The 18,330-nt window shown below is 43.8% G+C and overlaps 1 protein-coding gene across 1 annotated transcript in view; it reads right to left on the bottom strand.

Moving 5' to 3' along the window:
• ANKRD44 (ankyrin repeat domain 44) overlaps positions 1-18,076 on the bottom strand; it is a 342,805-nt gene extending 324,729 nt beyond the window's left edge. The window contains exon 1 of the mRNA XM_049773177.1: positions 17,974-18,076. Coding sequence (XP_049629134.1) covers positions 17,974-18,000 — 27 coding nt within the window. The 5' untranslated portion in view covers positions 18,001-18,076. The remainder of the gene's footprint in view (positions 1-17,973) is intronic.
• Positions 18,077-18,330: the final 254 nt, after the last annotated feature.

Genomic DNA, 18,330 nt, shown 5'->3' with positions numbered 1-18,330 from the left:
ATATTTAAATTTCCCTGGAGATCTCTAACACAAAAACATTTCACTAGTACAAGCCAAACCCAGATGGGATTTTAAGGCAGTGGCTCAAATATCTAAACTGAGGGTCACTTACTGTAAATCCATAGATGGGCCAATCTTACAAATTATTCAGAAGAGGGTTTCTTTAAGCAGCACAAGAGACAGAAACCCATACATTCCTAGCAAAGAATTCAAAAGGATTTTAACCACCTACTGGTTAAAAGGAGAGTAGAGGAATCACAAGAGTCCTCAGAAGGGAACAGGAAAAATTTGAAAGAATGAGAAACAGTTTCCATAAAGATTGAGTCACTAAAACCGAGGTGCCTGGGTTTTGTGGTTTCGCTCTCTTGTTTTGTAAATAAGGACTCTCTTTTTTAAGCATAGCAAGTACACCATACTCATACTTTCAATCATCAAATGTCCACAGTCATCAAATCCCCCCCAATGGGTTGTTGTGTTGGTTTGTTTTAACTCTATTTGAATCCAATTCCAAAATGATTCTCTACAAATAGTTTTCACGTCACTCAGTTCTCACTTCACCTGTGTATTTTCTCTATGCTTTACTTTTCTTGCAACTGACTTATTCTAGTAATTGGATCATTTTCCCCCAGTAAACCTCTCCCACAATGTGGGGTTTTTAAGAAATTTCTTATTTTGAAAAGTTTGAAAAAAAAACCAGGAAGGTAGGTCAAAGAGCTGAAATTCATGCTTTGTATGCAGGAGGCCCTGGGTTCAAGATCAAACATTACAAGATCCACCAAGCGCACAGGAAGCAACCCTTGACCCCTGAGCCAGATGTAACCCCTCCCCAAAGCCACAGAGTATGGCTCAAACTACTTCCCCCAAAAAAGGCCCCAAACAAGTCATCTCCAAACCTACCTTATTTCATCAATGACTTATTCCATAAAGACCTTTCAGCCTCTTTCTCTGAAGTTCATCCTCTATAGGATACATGTTTGTCCAGAAATCAAGTACTGCCATGACAAGGAATTTAGACACAGTTCTATTGAAATTAGAAGCTACCATGAAACCATAAGGTAACACTTTACCTGATGCCTTTTTTTTTTAACAACGTGAAATTCAAATTACGTTTTAAAGGTCATGCTTTTGCAACAAATGAGTTTCGTCTAGACATAAACTCATTCATCTATGTCTCCAGAAGCCAAATGAGAAAAATGTCCTAATAAGCAAATAACCTCTGGAATCAAATGTGCATGTTGCATAGCTCTGTCTTTTCCTTCCTATCTTACTAATATAAACACCAGGCTTTGGAAAATTCATACTTCACATTATCTGATAGGTACTTTAGTCCCTGGGGTATCTTTCTACCCACCCCAGCAGTGGCCTGATCCCTCAAGGATCAGGTAGATGCCCTCCAGTAGACTAACGCCATTCCTAATTGCCCTTTCTCTGAGCTCCTGTTCTTTCTTTCTTTTTTTTTCCCTTTTATTTATTGAAGACAAAGATGCAAAGAAAGGACAAGGTGAAGTTACAGTGGGAAGGCAATCAACCATAAACAGAATTCTCAAAAGAAATCCCCTGCTGACACCTTAATTTTGAATTTTCAGCCAAAAAAAAAATTAAGAAAAATAAAACAAAATACATGCACATTTACTTTGTCCCTCAATCCCCAGATTGTAGTATATTATAAAATTTCTTAGCAGTACACAAAGCAATCCAAAGTCACAAAATGTATGCAACTCTTTTAACATTAAAGGCTATAGTATTGTTGACACAGTTGATCATAATATATAATATGGGGGTATGGGGTCTGGGGAAGCCCCTTGCCAGAGGCCTTCTCCCTAGCTTGGGGGGTGTTAGGAGGCTTGGCAGGCCCCCAGCTGTCCCCCATCTTTCTCCCCTAGACTCCAGGCCTTCCCTGGGTGCCGGCCCAGGTGGACTCTATAGGGGTCCTCAGGCTTTCCCCCTCCCTCTCCCTACACTAGGGGGAGGCGCATGGGGAGGAGGGCAGGCCAATGCAGCAGTGGTTTATGTTGGGACAGTCACTGGCAATTTTTTCTCATTGGTCTCTATTTTAAAAACTGCACGGGGACACTAACCCTCGCGTGTACAATATATATTGATAATATTGTATGCATATATTTTATATATGCATAATATCCATCTTGTATTGTGACCTTGACACTGCCCTACAGAGCTCCTGTTCTTTCTAACCAGGACTCCAAACAGCAACCATATCATTTCTAGAATCACCAGAAACTCCAAGAAAAGGCCTCGGGATACCACACCTATCTCAGGAGACTAGAAACGTCATAGCTACTTATGTGCACACTATGGACCCAGAATGATAGCATACTGGCCTTTTCATTCATTCACTTAACAAACATTTAAGGACTCTGCTATATTGAAGGCTTTGTTTTCTTTTCTTTTTTTGTTTTGTTTTGTTTTGTTTGGGGGCCACACCCAGCAATGCCCAGGGGTTTCTCCTGGTTCTGCACTCCTAAAAGTGCAGGGGTTACTCCTGGTTACTCCTAAAAGAATCACTCCTAAAAGTGCCTTGCTCTGCTGAGCTCTCTCTTCAGCCCTGCGCTATTTTAAGTATTGAAGATCAAGGAATAAGTGATCCAAATATAACAAAAAAATCTATGCCCAGGGGGCCGGAGAGATAGCATGAAGGTAAGATGTTTGCCTTGCATGCAGAAGGATGGTAGGTTCAAATCCCGGCATCCCATATGGTCCCCCGAGCATGCCAGGAGCGATTTCTGAGTGCAGAGCCAGGAGTAACCCCTGAGTGCTGCTGGGTATGACCCCAAAAAAAAAAATCTATGCCCTGTTAATTTGTTTTTCTCCTACACATCAATTTGGGGTTCTTTGTTTTGCTTTGCTTTGTGGAGCTTGGGGTACAACCTAGGGCCTAAGAATGAAAGGCAAGTGCTTTACTGATGATCTTCATTCCCAGCTTCTACTTCTGAAATTTTTTAAATTAAAATATTACAAAAATGAATTTATACTAGGAATTGGAGGGGCAAGGGGATTTTTTTTTTTTTTTTTGGTTTTTGGTTTTTGGGTCACACCTGGTAGCGCTCAGGGGTTACTCCTGGCTCTATGCTCAGAAATCGCCTTTGGCAGGCATAGGGGACCATATGGAATGCCGGGATTCGAATCAACGACCTTCTGCATGAAAGTTTGCCTTACCTCCATGCTATCTCTCTGGTCCCGGGATTAGCATTTTAAAGAGTGATCAGAAACTATCTCCCTTGAGGATCTGAGAGAGGAATCTGCTTGCTTTTCCAACCCAAGACCTCTTGAACATATCTGTCTGTCTGTCTGTCCTCTTCTGCCTTTTCCACTCTGGAGAGCATGTGTTGTCTCTTGAACTCGTAATTCCTGCTTACTCTCCCCTTACATCTTTCTAAGTAAAGGTCTTTTAGTAAAAAAAACTATTTTGCTTCACACAGAAAAAATAAAATAAAATCTAAGTGTAGTGAGGTTGGATGGAGGAAGTGCTTCAGCAGTAACCAGGATGCAATCCTGTGGGGGACAGTAAATAACCTTTTAGGAGCTCAGCATTGGAAGCTAAGGAGGTAGATCAAGGACTTCCAGAAAGTTATTTTACAATATTGGTCTGGGGTTCCCAAGCAGTTCTTAAGAGCCCCAAGGAGTGTTTCCTAGAGATGGTTTAATACTAGAAATCGATAATGATGTGCAGTGTCATACAAGGATCCACCAAGGCTACCACAGATTTCGGGGGGGCTGGAGCAGGGGCCTATATAGGGCTGGACATCAGACTGGGCTCTGTGTTTGCAAAGTCTGTACCTCTGACCTCTGTGCTATTTCCCAGACCTATTTTATTTCTGGTGATGAGGACAGAACCTAGCTAGTGTACTAGCAGTGAGCCATATGCCTGGCCCCACTCTAAACTTCCAACTCGAACTTTGAGTGAGATGACAAGTCTTTCAGCCTGATCTGAGTGTTCTCACACTCACGACTCTGTGGAGAGTAGTTTAGGGCTCAGTTGGATGAGAAAGACAAGCCAGAGCCACTGTCTTCATCCAAGTCATGTGGCCAGTTGCTAAATAGTAGAAAGAAAAAAAACCTCTATCAGGGGTCCTTAAACTTTTTAAACAGGGGGCCAGTTCACTGTCCCTCAGACCATTGGAGGGTCTGACTATAATAAAAACAAAATTTATGAACGAATTCTTATGCACACTGCATATGTCTTATTTTGCAATGAAGAAACAAAACAGATACAAATACATTATGTGGCCCACAGGCCATAGTTTGAGGACCACTGCTAGATAATAGATGCTAATCTAGTGTACATATTTCTTTTTGTTGGAGGGGGGGGTTGGTCACACCCAGCAGCGCTCAGGGGTTACTCCTGTCTCTAAATTCAGAAATCGCTCCTGTGAGGCTTGGGGGAACATATGGGAGGCCAGGATTCGCACCATCGTCCTTCACATGCAAGGCAAACATCCTACCTCAATGCTATCTCTCTGGCCCCTAGTGTACATATTTTTTTCAATACAAAAATATGCTCTAGAAGAATAATTTTAAAAGGCTCCAAATTCTGGAGCCGGAGCAATAGCACAGCGGTAGAGTGTTTGCCTTGCACAAGGCCGACCTGGGACAGACACAGGTTCCATTCCTGGCATTCCATATGGCCCCCTGAGCCTGCTAGGAACAATTTCCAAGCACACAGAGCTAGGAGCAACCCCTGAGCACTGCCAAGTGTGCCCCCCCCCCAAAAAAAAAAAAAAAAAAAAAAAACAGAAAAGTGTCTCCAAATACTATTTTCCTTTTGGGGGTCAAGGAAGGAAGTCTACAGCACAATTGGTAGAGTATAAGGACTATTCCAGGTGGTGTTGAGGGTTGAATCAGCCCTGTGGCAAGCATCTTAACCTCTGCACTATCTCTCTAGCCCTCCAATATTCCCTTTCCCAAGGTTCCTGTTCACTCCTGGAAGCAGAGAGATACACATAGTCGAATTTTGTATAACCCCTGAGTATCACCAGTTGTGGACCAAAAACAAAAATCAAAATTTTGAAAAGAAAAAAATATATATATATTTTTAGAGGAATGATCCCTAAGTGCAGAGTCAGGAGTAACCCCTGAGTATTGTCAGGTGTAGACCAAAAAAAAAATTTATTTTTCAATTTGAAAAGAATTCTCCATCAAATCATTCCTATTTTATTTTTTTATTTTTTTATTGTGACTGAAGTTCATTACACAGAATTATTTACAGTACATAGTGACAATGAATGAAAGGCTTTCCCACCACCAATGTTGTCCTCCCTCCACTCCTGTTCCCAGCTTGTCTCCCACATATCCCTCCTTTAACCCCCAGAATCCTAGTGTAACTGGTCTCCACCTTACAGCTTGTTATAAGTTGGGTATCTATTCTGTTTGGTGTTCCAGTCTGGTCATTTTTTATTTACACTACATGTTCATATGACTGGTCCTGGTATCATTCTTTTCCCCCCTCACTTTATGAGGCTGAATGATTCAAGTTATGCTATTCTGTTGGAGATAAAAAGGTTAAGGAAAAGAGAAGAAAAAAACTTGGTATCAACTACTAAAATAGAAAGAAAAAAAATCACCAAATAATATCCACAAAAGTGAAAAAGAGAGAAAAAAAGTGGAAGAAAAAAGAGAAGTGAAATAATATCAAAAAAGAAACAAAAAAATAAAGCAAAACAAAATCAGAAAAAGTGGTGCACTGGCAGGGCTTGGTGTTACCCCCTGATTTTTTTTTTTTTGTATAGGCACACTAAGTATTGGGGAATGAAGGAAATTCCCGTGGCCTAAAAATCATTCCTATTTTAGAAATGAAAACTAATCCCAGTATTTTCCTGAGACTCCTAACCATAAGGAAAGGAACCATAGGTAAATGCTAGGTTCTAGACTTCCCAGTCTAGTTTTATTTTACAAAGCAAACTGAAGCAAAAATAAAAGTAATTCCATGGTGAAACCTTTAGAGACAGGTTAGAACTGTGATTAACTTCTACAAGTCTAGGTAAGCCTCACTATTTCTACTAATCTCTCTAATTTTACCAGTAGCTCTGGAGGCTCCCTAGAGCAAAATGGTCTCCTGGGATTAGAGATACCTTAGAAAGTTGTGGTAGGATAATTATGACTCATGGGGTGGGCATGAGGTAATTACAAACATGTAAAAAGCCAAGGGATACATGCAAGAAATTAAAAGGCATTATCTTAGTAAAGCTTAAAACAAGCCCCAAATGAACTTCAGATAATTTACTTGGTCTGACAGCACTGCTGGCATAGTGGTACAATACAAGATTCTCATTTACTTTGTCCAATTAAAAATGCTAGATACATTTTCAGTTTTCAAAAGGAAAGGCAAGTGAAAGAATCCTTCAAAGAAATGAGTATCCTAATAAAAAAAATTAGAAGCAGGGACCATTAATTTCAACTTTCTGGGCTACCCACTAATAAAACACTGACAAAAGAACATACTTGCAGTCCCAATCTCTGATGGAAGCAGAAAGTAAATAGATATTAGTGAAGACAATAAAGAAATTGTTGTGAAGGGCCCGGAGAGATAGCACAGCTGCGTTTGCCTTGCAAGCAGCCGATCCAGGACCTAAGATGGTTGGTTCAAATCCCGGTGTCCCATATGGTCCCCCGTGCCTGCCAGGAGCTATTTCTGAGCAGACAACCAGGAGTAACCCCTGAGTACCGCCGGTGTGGCCCAAAAACCAAAAGAAAAAGAAATTGTTGTGAAAACAATCATCAGTATAACGAATAATCTTCATCTTCTCTATTAAAGTAAGCAGGTTCCTTAAACACTGATATTGGTCAAAACCTTCCTCCGAAACCTGAACTGAACTTATTTTTGTTACTCAGAGAGCTGAAACTGAAGTTCACCTACAATAGAGCCATCTCCATGAACGTATTTGTGAAGAAAATGAGAGCAAAGACAACAATGTTAAGAGGCTCCAATGGAGAAGCTGAGTCACAGAGGAGAGGCGGGCCTCAGGGACTAGAAAGGCATCTGGTCTGACCTCTTCATGTTACAGAGGAATCTGAGGCTCCCCAAGGTCATTTGCCTTGCCAAAGTTTGACTAATATATATGTACTGGCCTTTTATCTTGGGCCTCCAGCAAATATTGATTGTCTTCGCCATCTTCAGCTGCAAGAGCCCTGACTTGGAAGGGAGGGAATGACTACAACCATCTATTGCTGCAACTGGTCAGAACTGACACGTGAGAGACCATTTTCCAACTCTGGACTTGCATAAGGTCATAAAACAATCTTTGTAATACCTGCTGCACTATATAAAGCTGACTTGAGCAGCAGGGACTTGTCAACTCGTCAAACTTGTTAACTGCTTGCTACTTGTCAAATCAAAGATGAGAAAATATAGCTCCTGAAGACTGACCCTATATGTCTAGATTTACCTGGAGAGCTCTTGTTTTCTTCACATATTGGAGGGTGGTACCATTGCAGATGAACTTTAATCTTAGCAAAATATAAGTAGCAAAATATGTTTTGTAACTGTTTCCTGCATAATAGTAGTACTATAGGGACCTAAGGATAGCACAATGGTAGGGCATTTGCCTTGCACATGGCTGTCCCTAGACAGACCCGGGTTCAATCCTCAGCATCCCATATGGTCCCCTGAGCCTTCCAGGAGCAGTTTCTGAGCACAGAGCCAAAGGAAGTCCTGAGCACCGCTGAGTATGATCCAAAAACAACAAGAACAATAAAAAGTAGTACTAGTAGAATTAATGTTAGTACTATTATTAATACTATATAATAATAATGATTCCCATTCTCAAAGGTATCCAGTTGAAAGAACATTATATGGTTATCCAAATTTAAATATGAATTTAAAATATCTATATTTACTTAATTTTTTGTTGTTATTTTTGTGTTAGGGCCATACACTGCAGTGCTCAAGGGTTTCTGGCTCTGCACTCAGGGGTCATTACTGGTGGTTTTGAGGGTACCATTTGGGATGCTGGGAATCAAACCTGGATCAGTCACCCCAACCTAACTATCTAAATTTTTTAAATATATAATGCATCAGAGAAAGAAAACTGAACCAGTCACTAGTAATTTTCTATTACAAAGGGACTTTCAAATAATACTAAACTCAATCTTTGAAAAGGTCTCAAGTTCCAAATATTCCCCATTATCTTTTATTTATTGAACTTCAATGTGAAATTTTCTTTGGGAAAAATAAAAAGGGGATACATGACTTATGCAAGTTTGAAACCAAAGGATTGTCAGATCTCAGTAGCAACTGGCTCTTTTTAAGCTATTTTATGATGGTTTTTTGTTGTAGACGTCTTGCGTCTCAGCAATTCTCGTGGGTCATAGTCCTTTCACGGGAGGAAAATGGGTAACACGAGCAGGCGAATATAAAATATGAAATAATGAAACCACACGGAGAATGTGGGGTCAACACGTTTCTGGCAGGAGTGCGACAAGTTTAATTTTTTGAGCAGGGGAATTTATAGGGGTAAAATTAGCCACAAGTGAAGAATAATTGTAATCACAAAGCCTAGTACAACAATGACAATACCTAAGCAATGGGTGTGACTAAAAATTCTAAGTTACAAGAGAGAAGGTCACACAACTCAAGGTAACTCCTTGCAAGCTTACTTTAAATGCAAAAATCAGGATTAGTAAGGAAATATCTAGAAACTTGGTCTTTCTAGGCTGGACTCTTTTGTTTTAGAGGTTAAATGAAGGGAGGTACCAAATCCCCAGGAATGAGCTTCCCTATTTCTAAAGGAGGGTCAAAAGTGAAAATCTGTATTCCGGTTATGCCTTAATTACTAGAAACTGCAGCTGTAAAGGACATATTTGAAAAGGAGAGAAAATTTGTCTTTGCTTTTAGGGCTGACTATATCCAGAAAAAGTGGTTCTCAAATAAACTTTGGTGCTGAAATTTCTGAGCCAAATTATTTGATAGAGGCTATTATTTTGCCTGATATATACAAAGGAGAGATAGTCAAATACTGGCTGAAAATGTAATGCCAGGCATCTCTTTGGAAATTCCTCAACCATCCACGCAGGGGAAAAAGGTGTCCAAAGCAGGCCTTTTGAGGAACCCCATGGGGGTTAAATTAGTTCTACCTACCAGGAAAATCTGAGGATACATCTGGTGGGCTGAGCCCCGCTAAAAACTTAGGCATGCCCTGGCAGGTTTTAGCCCATAAAAATTCAAATTATAGGGGCTAGACTGGTGGCATAAGCGGTAGGGCATTTGCCTTGTATGTGGCTAACCTAGGATGGACAGCGGTTCGATCCCCCAGCATTCCATATGGTCCCCCAGTCAGGAGCAATTTCTGAGTGCATAGCCAGGAAACCCCTGAGCATCACCAGGTATGGCCCCAAAACAAACAAAAAATTTACATTATAGAAACCAGAGACCTAGTACAAGACAATAAGGCACTTAACCTTGTATGCCTTGTACCTGGGTTCAAGTCCCAGCACCACTGCCTTGTATAAGGCCAACTCACATTCAATCCCCAGCACCACATAGAGTCCCCCAAACATCACCAAAAATGTTCCCCGAATACAGAACCAGGAGTAAGCCCTGAGCAAAACTCCCCTTCCCTTACTGATCTCACCCTACCACACACAAAAATACATTTAAAAAATAAATAAATAAAAATTCCCATTATATGTTAAATGTAATAATGTAATTTAAAAAAATTTTTAACTTGATTGATTGATTGATTGGTTTTTAGACCACACCCAACGGTGGCCAAGGGTTACTCCTGGCTCTGCACTCAGAAATCACCCCTGGCAGGTTGGGGGACCATATGGGATGCTAGGAAACTAACCGGATCCCTTCTGAGTTGGCAGCATGCAAGGCAAAAGTCCCACTGCTGTACTCTCTCTCTGGTTCCATAATGTAATATTTAAAAAAATGTTTTAGCATAAACAAATGTGTCTGGTTTGTTTTGTTTTTAGTTTATGCTTACTCTCTATTTAAAGAAAAATAGGAAGTAAAAGTTGAATCTTTTTTTTAAATTTTTTTCAATTAACCCTGAGGTAGACCTTATGTGCTATTGCTGTGTTCAAGCTAGGACAGACAATTCTTTATTTAAAGGAATCATAGAAACCGTTTATTTGGAAAAGTCATTGAGTGAGTCTAGTGCTTTTCACATGATCCATATGCACCTCTAGAATACTCCAAAGAGACCACAGAATAAAAGATACATAAAATGAAGACCATGGTACAAGATTACAGATCAACCAAGGCAGAGGGGACACAGGAAAAAAACAGGTCACCACATTTCCAAAGAGATTGAGAAACTCTAGTAGACAACACAGATACTGGTTCTGTCAAGAAAAAGACAAATGTGGAAAGTTACACTTTTTATGTAGCTGCCAGACAGAAGGCTAGAACGGCGTATCATTATGTCAAGAGATGGGACCAGAGAGATAGCATGAAGGTAGAGTGTTTGCCTTGCATGCAGAAGTACGGTAGTTCGAATCCCGGCATCCCGTATGGTCCTTCGAGCCTGCCAGGAGCAATTTCTGATCATAGAGCCAGGAGTAACCCCTGAGCGCTGCCGATGTGACCCAAAAACCAAACAAAAACAAAAACAAAAGTCAAGAGATAGGGCCAGCACAATAGCACAGCTATATGGGGCTTTGGGTCTACTTGGGTTCTATCCCAGGCACCTCAATGGTCTCCCAACCACCAGGAGTGAGTCCTAACTGTGCAGAACCAGGTAACCCGGAACACTGTTAGATGTGGGCAAAAACAACAGACAAACTAAATTTTAAAGCAATGTTAAGACATGGGCTAGAGAACTGTGTGTGTGTTTGTGTTTGTGTATGTGTATGTATATGTGTATGTGTATGTGTATGTGTATGTGTATGTGTATGAGGGGGGATCAAAGATGGAGGGAAGTGGACACTGGTGAAGGGACCAATGTTGAAATATTGTATGCTTGAAACCAAATCATGAATAATTTTATTATTTCACAATGACTAAATTACAATAAAAAAAAAAAAGGTGGGAGAGGCAAGAGAGCCAACTCAACTGGCTGGTGCTCAGGGTTCAATAACACCTGAGCACAGAGCATGGAGTAACCCCTGCGCACTGCTAGTTGTCATCCCTCAAAAAAATAAGTCAAAGGTTAGTTCTAAATATAGAGACTTCTGATGGTTTGACCGTTTGGAGGTTTCTTGTTGTTTCTTGTTTTTGCAAATCTAGCTTTCAGGTTTTTCTATAACCACCAGTTTGTGAAACAAAACATAACTGGGCCTTTCTAAGCATGTGAGAAACCTTCCCATCCTTCAACTATCTAGAATCATGAAAGCTGGGAGCAGTCACCAGAACACAAAATTTTTTGTTTGTTTTTGATTTGGGGGGTCACATCTGGCAATGCTCAGGGGTTACCCCTGGCACTCTGCTCAGAAATCACTCCTAGCAGGCACAGGGACCATATGGGATGCTGGGATTCAAACCACCATTGGTCCTGGGTCAGCCACTTGCAAGATAAACGCCCTACCACTGTGCTATCTCTCCATACTCCAGAACTCAAATTTTTATCAGAAATAACCTTCCTATCAGAGAATTCTATCTGGAAAGCAGAGCAAATGTCATTACAGAGTACCTATGCTTGGTCACATGAATCCCTTCCCTGCGTTGTGTGTCCTCTCCTTTCTCTTAAGCCCTGAAGCCTACTCAACCCTTAGCCTGGGTCTTCTCCTTCCTTTGACCCTGTTTGTTTTAGATTTCTTCATTCATGAAGTCAGAGCAATAGCACAGCGGTAGGGCACTTGCCTTGCACGCAGCCAACCCAGAACGAACCTGGGTTCAATCCCCGGCATCTCATATGGCCCCCCTGAGCCTGCCAGGAGTGATTTCTGAGCACAGAGTCAGGAGTAATCCCTGAGAGCCACCAGGTGTGGCCAAAAATAAAGATTCTTTATTCACATAGATTATCCTTATATTTAAATTTAAATTTAAATTTTCCTTTCTCTTAAAAAACAAAAACAAAATACGACTAGAAGAAAAATCACCACCAACCAATATCACTCAGAAGAGTGGAGCAGCAATGAGGAAGAGGATCTGCCAGCACCACAAATACTCCACCCAAGGTCTTCAAACCTCCCTCCATGGAGAGAGGATAGGGTTCGGGAGCCCAGATGAGGTTTAATGTAAAGTGTGGTTCCCCCATTTCTGGGGACAATCAGCCTAGCCCTTTCATCCTATGCAGCCTAGCCTCCTGCATCCATCCACACTGCTCTTCCAACTCTAAATGCACACTCTGTAATGAACCTGGCCTGTGCAACCAGATGACCTTGAAGGATCATTTATTTACTGGGCATGTGACCTTCACCAAGCCAATTACCCACTCCAGTTCTGATTTCTCATCTCTAGAATGGAAATCCACCTACCTTCTAGGGGACTATGAGGATTGATAAGATGATTGAACTGCAAATGCCCAGCACAAGTGAGAGTCAGTCTGATGTCTCTGCCCTGAAATTCCCATGCTGGCACAACCAGTCCATGCTGGTTACTCCCTAACCCCAACCCATGTATCTGTAATTCAAAGCCACCAGAATTAAAGCCTTTTTTTTCCCTTCTTCCTAGCTTGAGGCAGGACAGGAGGGTGTGTCTGCCATAGGGCCACAGTCCTGTGAATGACCCTAGGGGAAGGGCAGCTTAGTAAAGCCTGCAGCATCCACCACCACCCCTGTCATCCCATAAAGGGCTCCAAATCCTGTTACAGGGATCCAGGTTTCTTAGGACTGCTATAGCTGGCAGCCACTCACTCTGGCAAGGAGATGAGTGACTCAGTGTGAGTTAGGGCTTAGCAAGGGGGCACCAAGCCAGATGGCCTCTAGGCAGGAAGCTCCCACAAGGGCCACCTGCTGAAGCAGCGTGTCTCCAGGCTGTCCACCAGGAGGTGGCGGCTGAGGGGTATTGGCTGTCACCAGAAAATTCAGGTAAGAACCATGAAGGTGCCAAAGGCCTGACAGAACTTAACGTGTTTCCAAAGGAAGGGGGATGGAGGTTGGGGAGGGGGGTCAGGTTGGCCATAGGATCCCACACTTTAAAGTCAGATATGACCACACACTTATAATCACTGTAATGCTCTAAGCTCTCAGAACTTGAAAAATACTCTGACAACAGAAAAAAAAATGGTTGAGCATTCATTCAATAACCAAAAAGTAATTCAAAATCGACCTCAGAATGAATCGAAGCAGTTTCTAGCAATGCCTGCAAAGAGATCACGAGTGGAAAAAAAATTAAGAAGTCTTGAGGCCAGAGGAACAGTACAGTGGGAAGGACATTTGCCTTGTACGTGATCAATCTCAGGTTCGATCCCCAGCATACAGGAGTAATCCTGGGCAGTTCTGGGTGTGCCACCCCCCCCCCCAAATAAGTTTAAGAAGTCCAAGTTTCTGTTTAGTTTTTTATAAAGCCTTGAATTCTTTTTTTTGTTTGTTTTGTTTTGGTTTTGGGTCACACCCGGTGGCACTCAGGGATTACTCTGGTTCTGCACTCAGAAATCTCCCAAGGCAGGCTGGGGACCTTATGGGATGCTGGGAATTGAACCGGGTCCCTCCTCGATCTGCCACATGCAAGGCAAATGCTATCTCTCTGGTCCCTCAAATTCTTTTTTTTTTAATCTCTTTTATTTACTTTTTAAATAAATTTTCATTGAATCACTATGAGAGACTCAGTTACAAAGTTGTTCACGATTGCGTTTCAATCATACAATCTCCAACACCCTTCACCAGTGCACATTTCCCTCCAGCAATGTCCCTCAAGCCCTCCATACCTACCAATGAGGCAGATATTCTCTCTCTCCTCCTTTTTTTCTCTTTTAGACATAGCGGTTTGCAATACTGTTACTGAAGGGATATCATGAATATCATTTTGCCTCTTTTCAACACCCAGTTCTTATCCGGAGTAATCATTTCCAACTATCACTGTCATAGTGATCCCTTCTCTGCCCTACCAGTACTCTCTGGCTATTTGGTTGCTGTTTTTTTCTCTCCGGCTATTTGTGACAAGCTTCCTACCATGGGCCAGTCCTTTGGGCCCTCATCTCTATTGTCTTTGGTATTATTATTATAATATATTTTTATATCCGACAAATTAGTGCAATCATTCTATAACTATCCCTCTCCCTCTGACTCATTTTGCTCAGTCTAATGAGCAAATATCCCCATATATCTCCCCATATATATCCATGAATAAGCAGTTTCATGACAAGAGAGTTTTTTGTTTGGGTTTAGTTTGGTTTGGGTTTGTTTGTTTGTTTTTTGTTTTGTTTTGGGGCCACACCCAGTGACACTCAGAAGTCACTCTTGGCTATGTGCTCATAAATCGCTCCTGGCTTGGGGGACCATATGAGATGTCGGGGATGGAACCCAGGTCTGTCCTGGGTCAGCCACATGCAAAGCAAATGCCCTACCGCTGCATTATGGCTCCGGCCCTGACACAAAGAGCTCCCCCCAAAACTGTGATATCAAACATAGTCACATGACTATCAGTCACATGACTATCTTCAACCAAAATAGCTCTGTCTGTATGCAATAGATATCTTTTCCTCCAAATTTAAAGATCTTTCCCTTTACCAAAGATATATATTCGTTAATGCTCGTCCCTCTTTGAGGAACTAATTATATTATCCTATTATTGGTGAGTGTATGTGGGATTACTTTTGTTTAGTTTTGGCGCCACACTCAGCACCACTCCTGGCTCTGCACTCAGAAATTACTCCTGGCAGACTTGGGAGACCATATGGGATGCCAGGGATCAAATCTGGGTCAGCCATGTGTAAGGGAAATACCCTACAGACTGTGTTATTGCTCCGGCCTCTGTGGGGTTCCTTTTTGAGGAGGTCATATCCAATAGTACTCAGGACTTACTCCTGGCTTTACTTTTGAGTTTTGCCTGGCAGTGTTCAGGGGACCATATCAGGTGCTGGGGATCAAACCTGGGTTGGCCATCAAGCAAGTGTCCTACCCTCTTTACTACCCCACTGGTCCCTGCATGTATATGTCCTGTACTGCCCAGGAGAACCAACCTAGAGTCTTTCCAGTGTAGGAGAGTCCCCAGTCCTAAGAAATCCCCTCCTTCCTTGACAATCCAAGGTGGTTGGTTGTCTAATGCTGTAAGCAAAGAGGTGTGTGTAAAGAGGAAAACAAGAAGAGACCCAGATACAAATGCAGAAGTGCTAAATGCCAAGTTTGTTTGTTTGTAGCAATAGTTCCCACTGAAACCACACATGGCTTTCCCTTCCCCCTTTCTTTTTCACTCTCCCAGATATGAAGGAAAAGGGGTTTTCCTTCTTGCGAGACTTAGATGACAGTAAGGACTATGGGTCCCTTCCAGCAACCCAGAAGCTCCTCTGGCATTAGCCATTGCCACACAGGTTTTCACTCCCAACTTCAGCCACCTTTTAAGACAAACCGTAGACAACTTGTTTAATTCCAGGTATCAACAGTAGACTCTTTAGCTGGAGACACCTGTCCTCCAGGTAAACACTCCAGCGTAAAGAAATCAAGATTCAGCTCACAGACTGAGCAGAAGGAGGAGAGAGGAATTCGGTGACTGCATCACCAAGGATTAAAGAGTGAGTTAGGCACTCTTGAAAACCAGCAGAATTTCAGTGGCAGTTTAACACCACAGGTTTTTAAGTCTTTGGGAAAGTTACCAACATGCTTCTAAGAATTGGTCTTCAAACTGAAAGGTAAGACTATATAAGGAAGACCACACATACTTCCTGCACTCAAAGCCACCAGGAAGCCATTGCTGCCACACCCAGTGCTCTGACTGTCTTTGCTCCAACATTGAATATTGACTGGCAGTTCTTCAATGCTCTTCAACCTTAACACTCTAAGAACTCCCTTTAATCCATCAACAGATGGATTCCAATGAAGGCTCCGGAGTCTTCCTCTTTCCATGACACTAACAGATCACTGGATGGATGGAAGGTGTGTATGTGTCCAAAACTCATGGGGAGGGCAAGGGTTGGAGCACACCTGGTGATGCACGGGGCTTACTCTGGCTCTGCACTCAGAAATTCCTCCTGAGGGTACTTAGGGGACCACATGGGATGCTGCAGATCGAACTCAGCCTCATGCGAGATAAACACACTACCTGCTTAACTATCTCTCTGGCCTCAAACCCTTTTTTTTTTTTTTTAATAAAAATCTCTGAATATCCTAGTCTGGTACATTTATTTCTTTCAAAGACCAAATACTTTTTGCTAGAGTTGATCTTCATTTAGACGTGGTTACTTAACTACGGGTGCCTGAAAGGAAGAAAGAGAGGAGAGAGAGAAAGAGACAGAGAGAATGCCTGCTGTACTCGAGAAAGATGCTTTACTTCTTCAAATCTATTCCTTCATTGTGGAAATGAAAGGTTTGGGTTATGACCACGCTTAATGTTCCTTTCCACTCCAAAACTCCATCTGAAAATTTTCACTCACGTAGGGGAGAATAATGCCGATTAGGAGTCCTTTTGGTACTTTGAAAATTTAGAAATTAACACACATATCCTAACAGTGTGCTGCTGCTGGAGGGGGCAAGGCCAGGTCAGGGCTAAAACTGGAAGATTTAAAATAAGCAAATGTCTAACAGTTGGTGACATTTGTGAGCAAAGGGGGGAGGGGAGCATCTAATATCAATTTACACACACTCTTAAATGCTCAGGAACCCTTGGGAACAGTCAATTCATCACAATTACCAGCTGCTCCTCCTGCTAGATTTAGTGATAACATGATTTTTAATTACGATCTCACCCTAACACACACCCCCAAAAAATACTTAGGGAAAACAAATTTAAAAACCGAATCTAAAAGTAGGAGTGCAATGCCTTACAAATAAATCATTGCCATCGTGGCTTGCACTGAAGGCTTAGGATGTGCCGGTTGGATACTAATTGGTGACAGCCAGAACCCAGCTGCAAGAGAAGTTTGAGCTGTTTAATGCCAAGGGCTGGCAAGTTGGCCTGAGGAAGATGGCCTAACCGGGTCCCAAAACATGTTCGTTTCACCATGAATAGACAGCGGGAGTAATTGGGGTGGGAGGGGGAACTGGGCGGGGTGTGGGGGTGGTGTATTGTGTTTCCTTATTCCGTTGGAAGGAGCCCCCAAGAGTCCTGGCAAGCACCTTAGGCTGGACGCCTGTGTCCAGCCAGGCCTTGAAGGAACCAGAGTCCACAAAGGTGGGTGTATCCACTCGGGGGGGGGGGGACTGTCCTGCGATTGAGCACGTAACCCCACCCTTGCACACCAGGGCTCCGCAGGCCGCCCTGCGTGATGTCTTGGCAGTCAAAGCAACAAAGCTGATGGGGTAAGCGGCCCGGGGGGTGACGCATCGCGGCTGAGCCGAGCCCCCCAATACACACACACACACACACACACACACACACACACACACACACACACACAACGCAGGCTTCCCAGATGGACCTTGCCAATCTCTCCAAGAGCGCGCGCAATCACACACACACACACACACACACACACACACACACACACACACACACACAGCCTCTGAGCTGCGAAGAGGAAGTCCAAATGTCAAGGCGAACCAATAGAGCGAGACAGCCCAACTGGGCCGGCTCCGGGCTGGTGGGCCTGGCTGGCTGGAGAAGGAAGGGTCCAGCCTGGGAGCCCCGCTCCTCCATCCTGCGTCTTCGCGGAGCCCGGGGAGCTGCAGGTCCGCACGGTGCCAACCCCGGAGCCCTCCGAACCTCCCTTCCCTACCCGTCTCCTCCCCGTGGGCCGGCCGGGGCCCGCCGACTCCCCACTCGGGCCCCCCGCATCGCGCCACGCTCGCCCGCCAGTGGCCCAGCTCCGGGGCGCACCAGCAGGCGCCGAGCTCCGCGCGCAACACACCAACACACACCAACACACACACACACACACACACACACACACACACACACACACACACACACGCCTCCCCGGGCCCCGGAGTAAACAGCTCCGGGGCGGGCGCGCACCCCCTCTCCTCGCCGCGCCCCCCTACCTGGTCGGTGAGTTTGAGCACCGCCATCCTGCCGCTCCCCGCCGCGCGCCCCGCATCCAGGTCCCCGGGCCGCGACTGTCACTCCGGGGGGCCGGGGGAAAGCGGAAGGGATGGCCCGGCCGGGCTCCCGAATTTGACAGCCCTCCCCCTGCTCCTCCCCCGCCGCCTGACACTGGCTAGTGGGGTTCGCAGCGCAGCCCGCCCGCCTTTGCACAGGAAGTGCCGGCTGCTGCCAGCCCGGCCGCCACTGACATCACCGCGCGCGGCTCGGCTCGGCTCGGCTCCGCTCTGCTCCTCGTCGCCCGGCCCGCCCGGCCCGACGCTGCCTCCTGCCGCCCGCCCGGGCTCCCCGCGCCC

The sequence above is a fragment of the Suncus etruscus genome, chromosome 5 (assembly GCF_024139225.1).
Source record: "Suncus etruscus isolate mSunEtr1 chromosome 5, mSunEtr1.pri.cur, whole genome shotgun sequence".
Classification (NCBI taxonomy): Eukaryota; Metazoa; Chordata; class Mammalia; order Eulipotyphla; family Soricidae; genus Suncus; species Suncus etruscus.
Note: the sequence above shows the minus strand (reverse complement) of the source record. Positions and strands in the feature narration are given on the sequence as shown.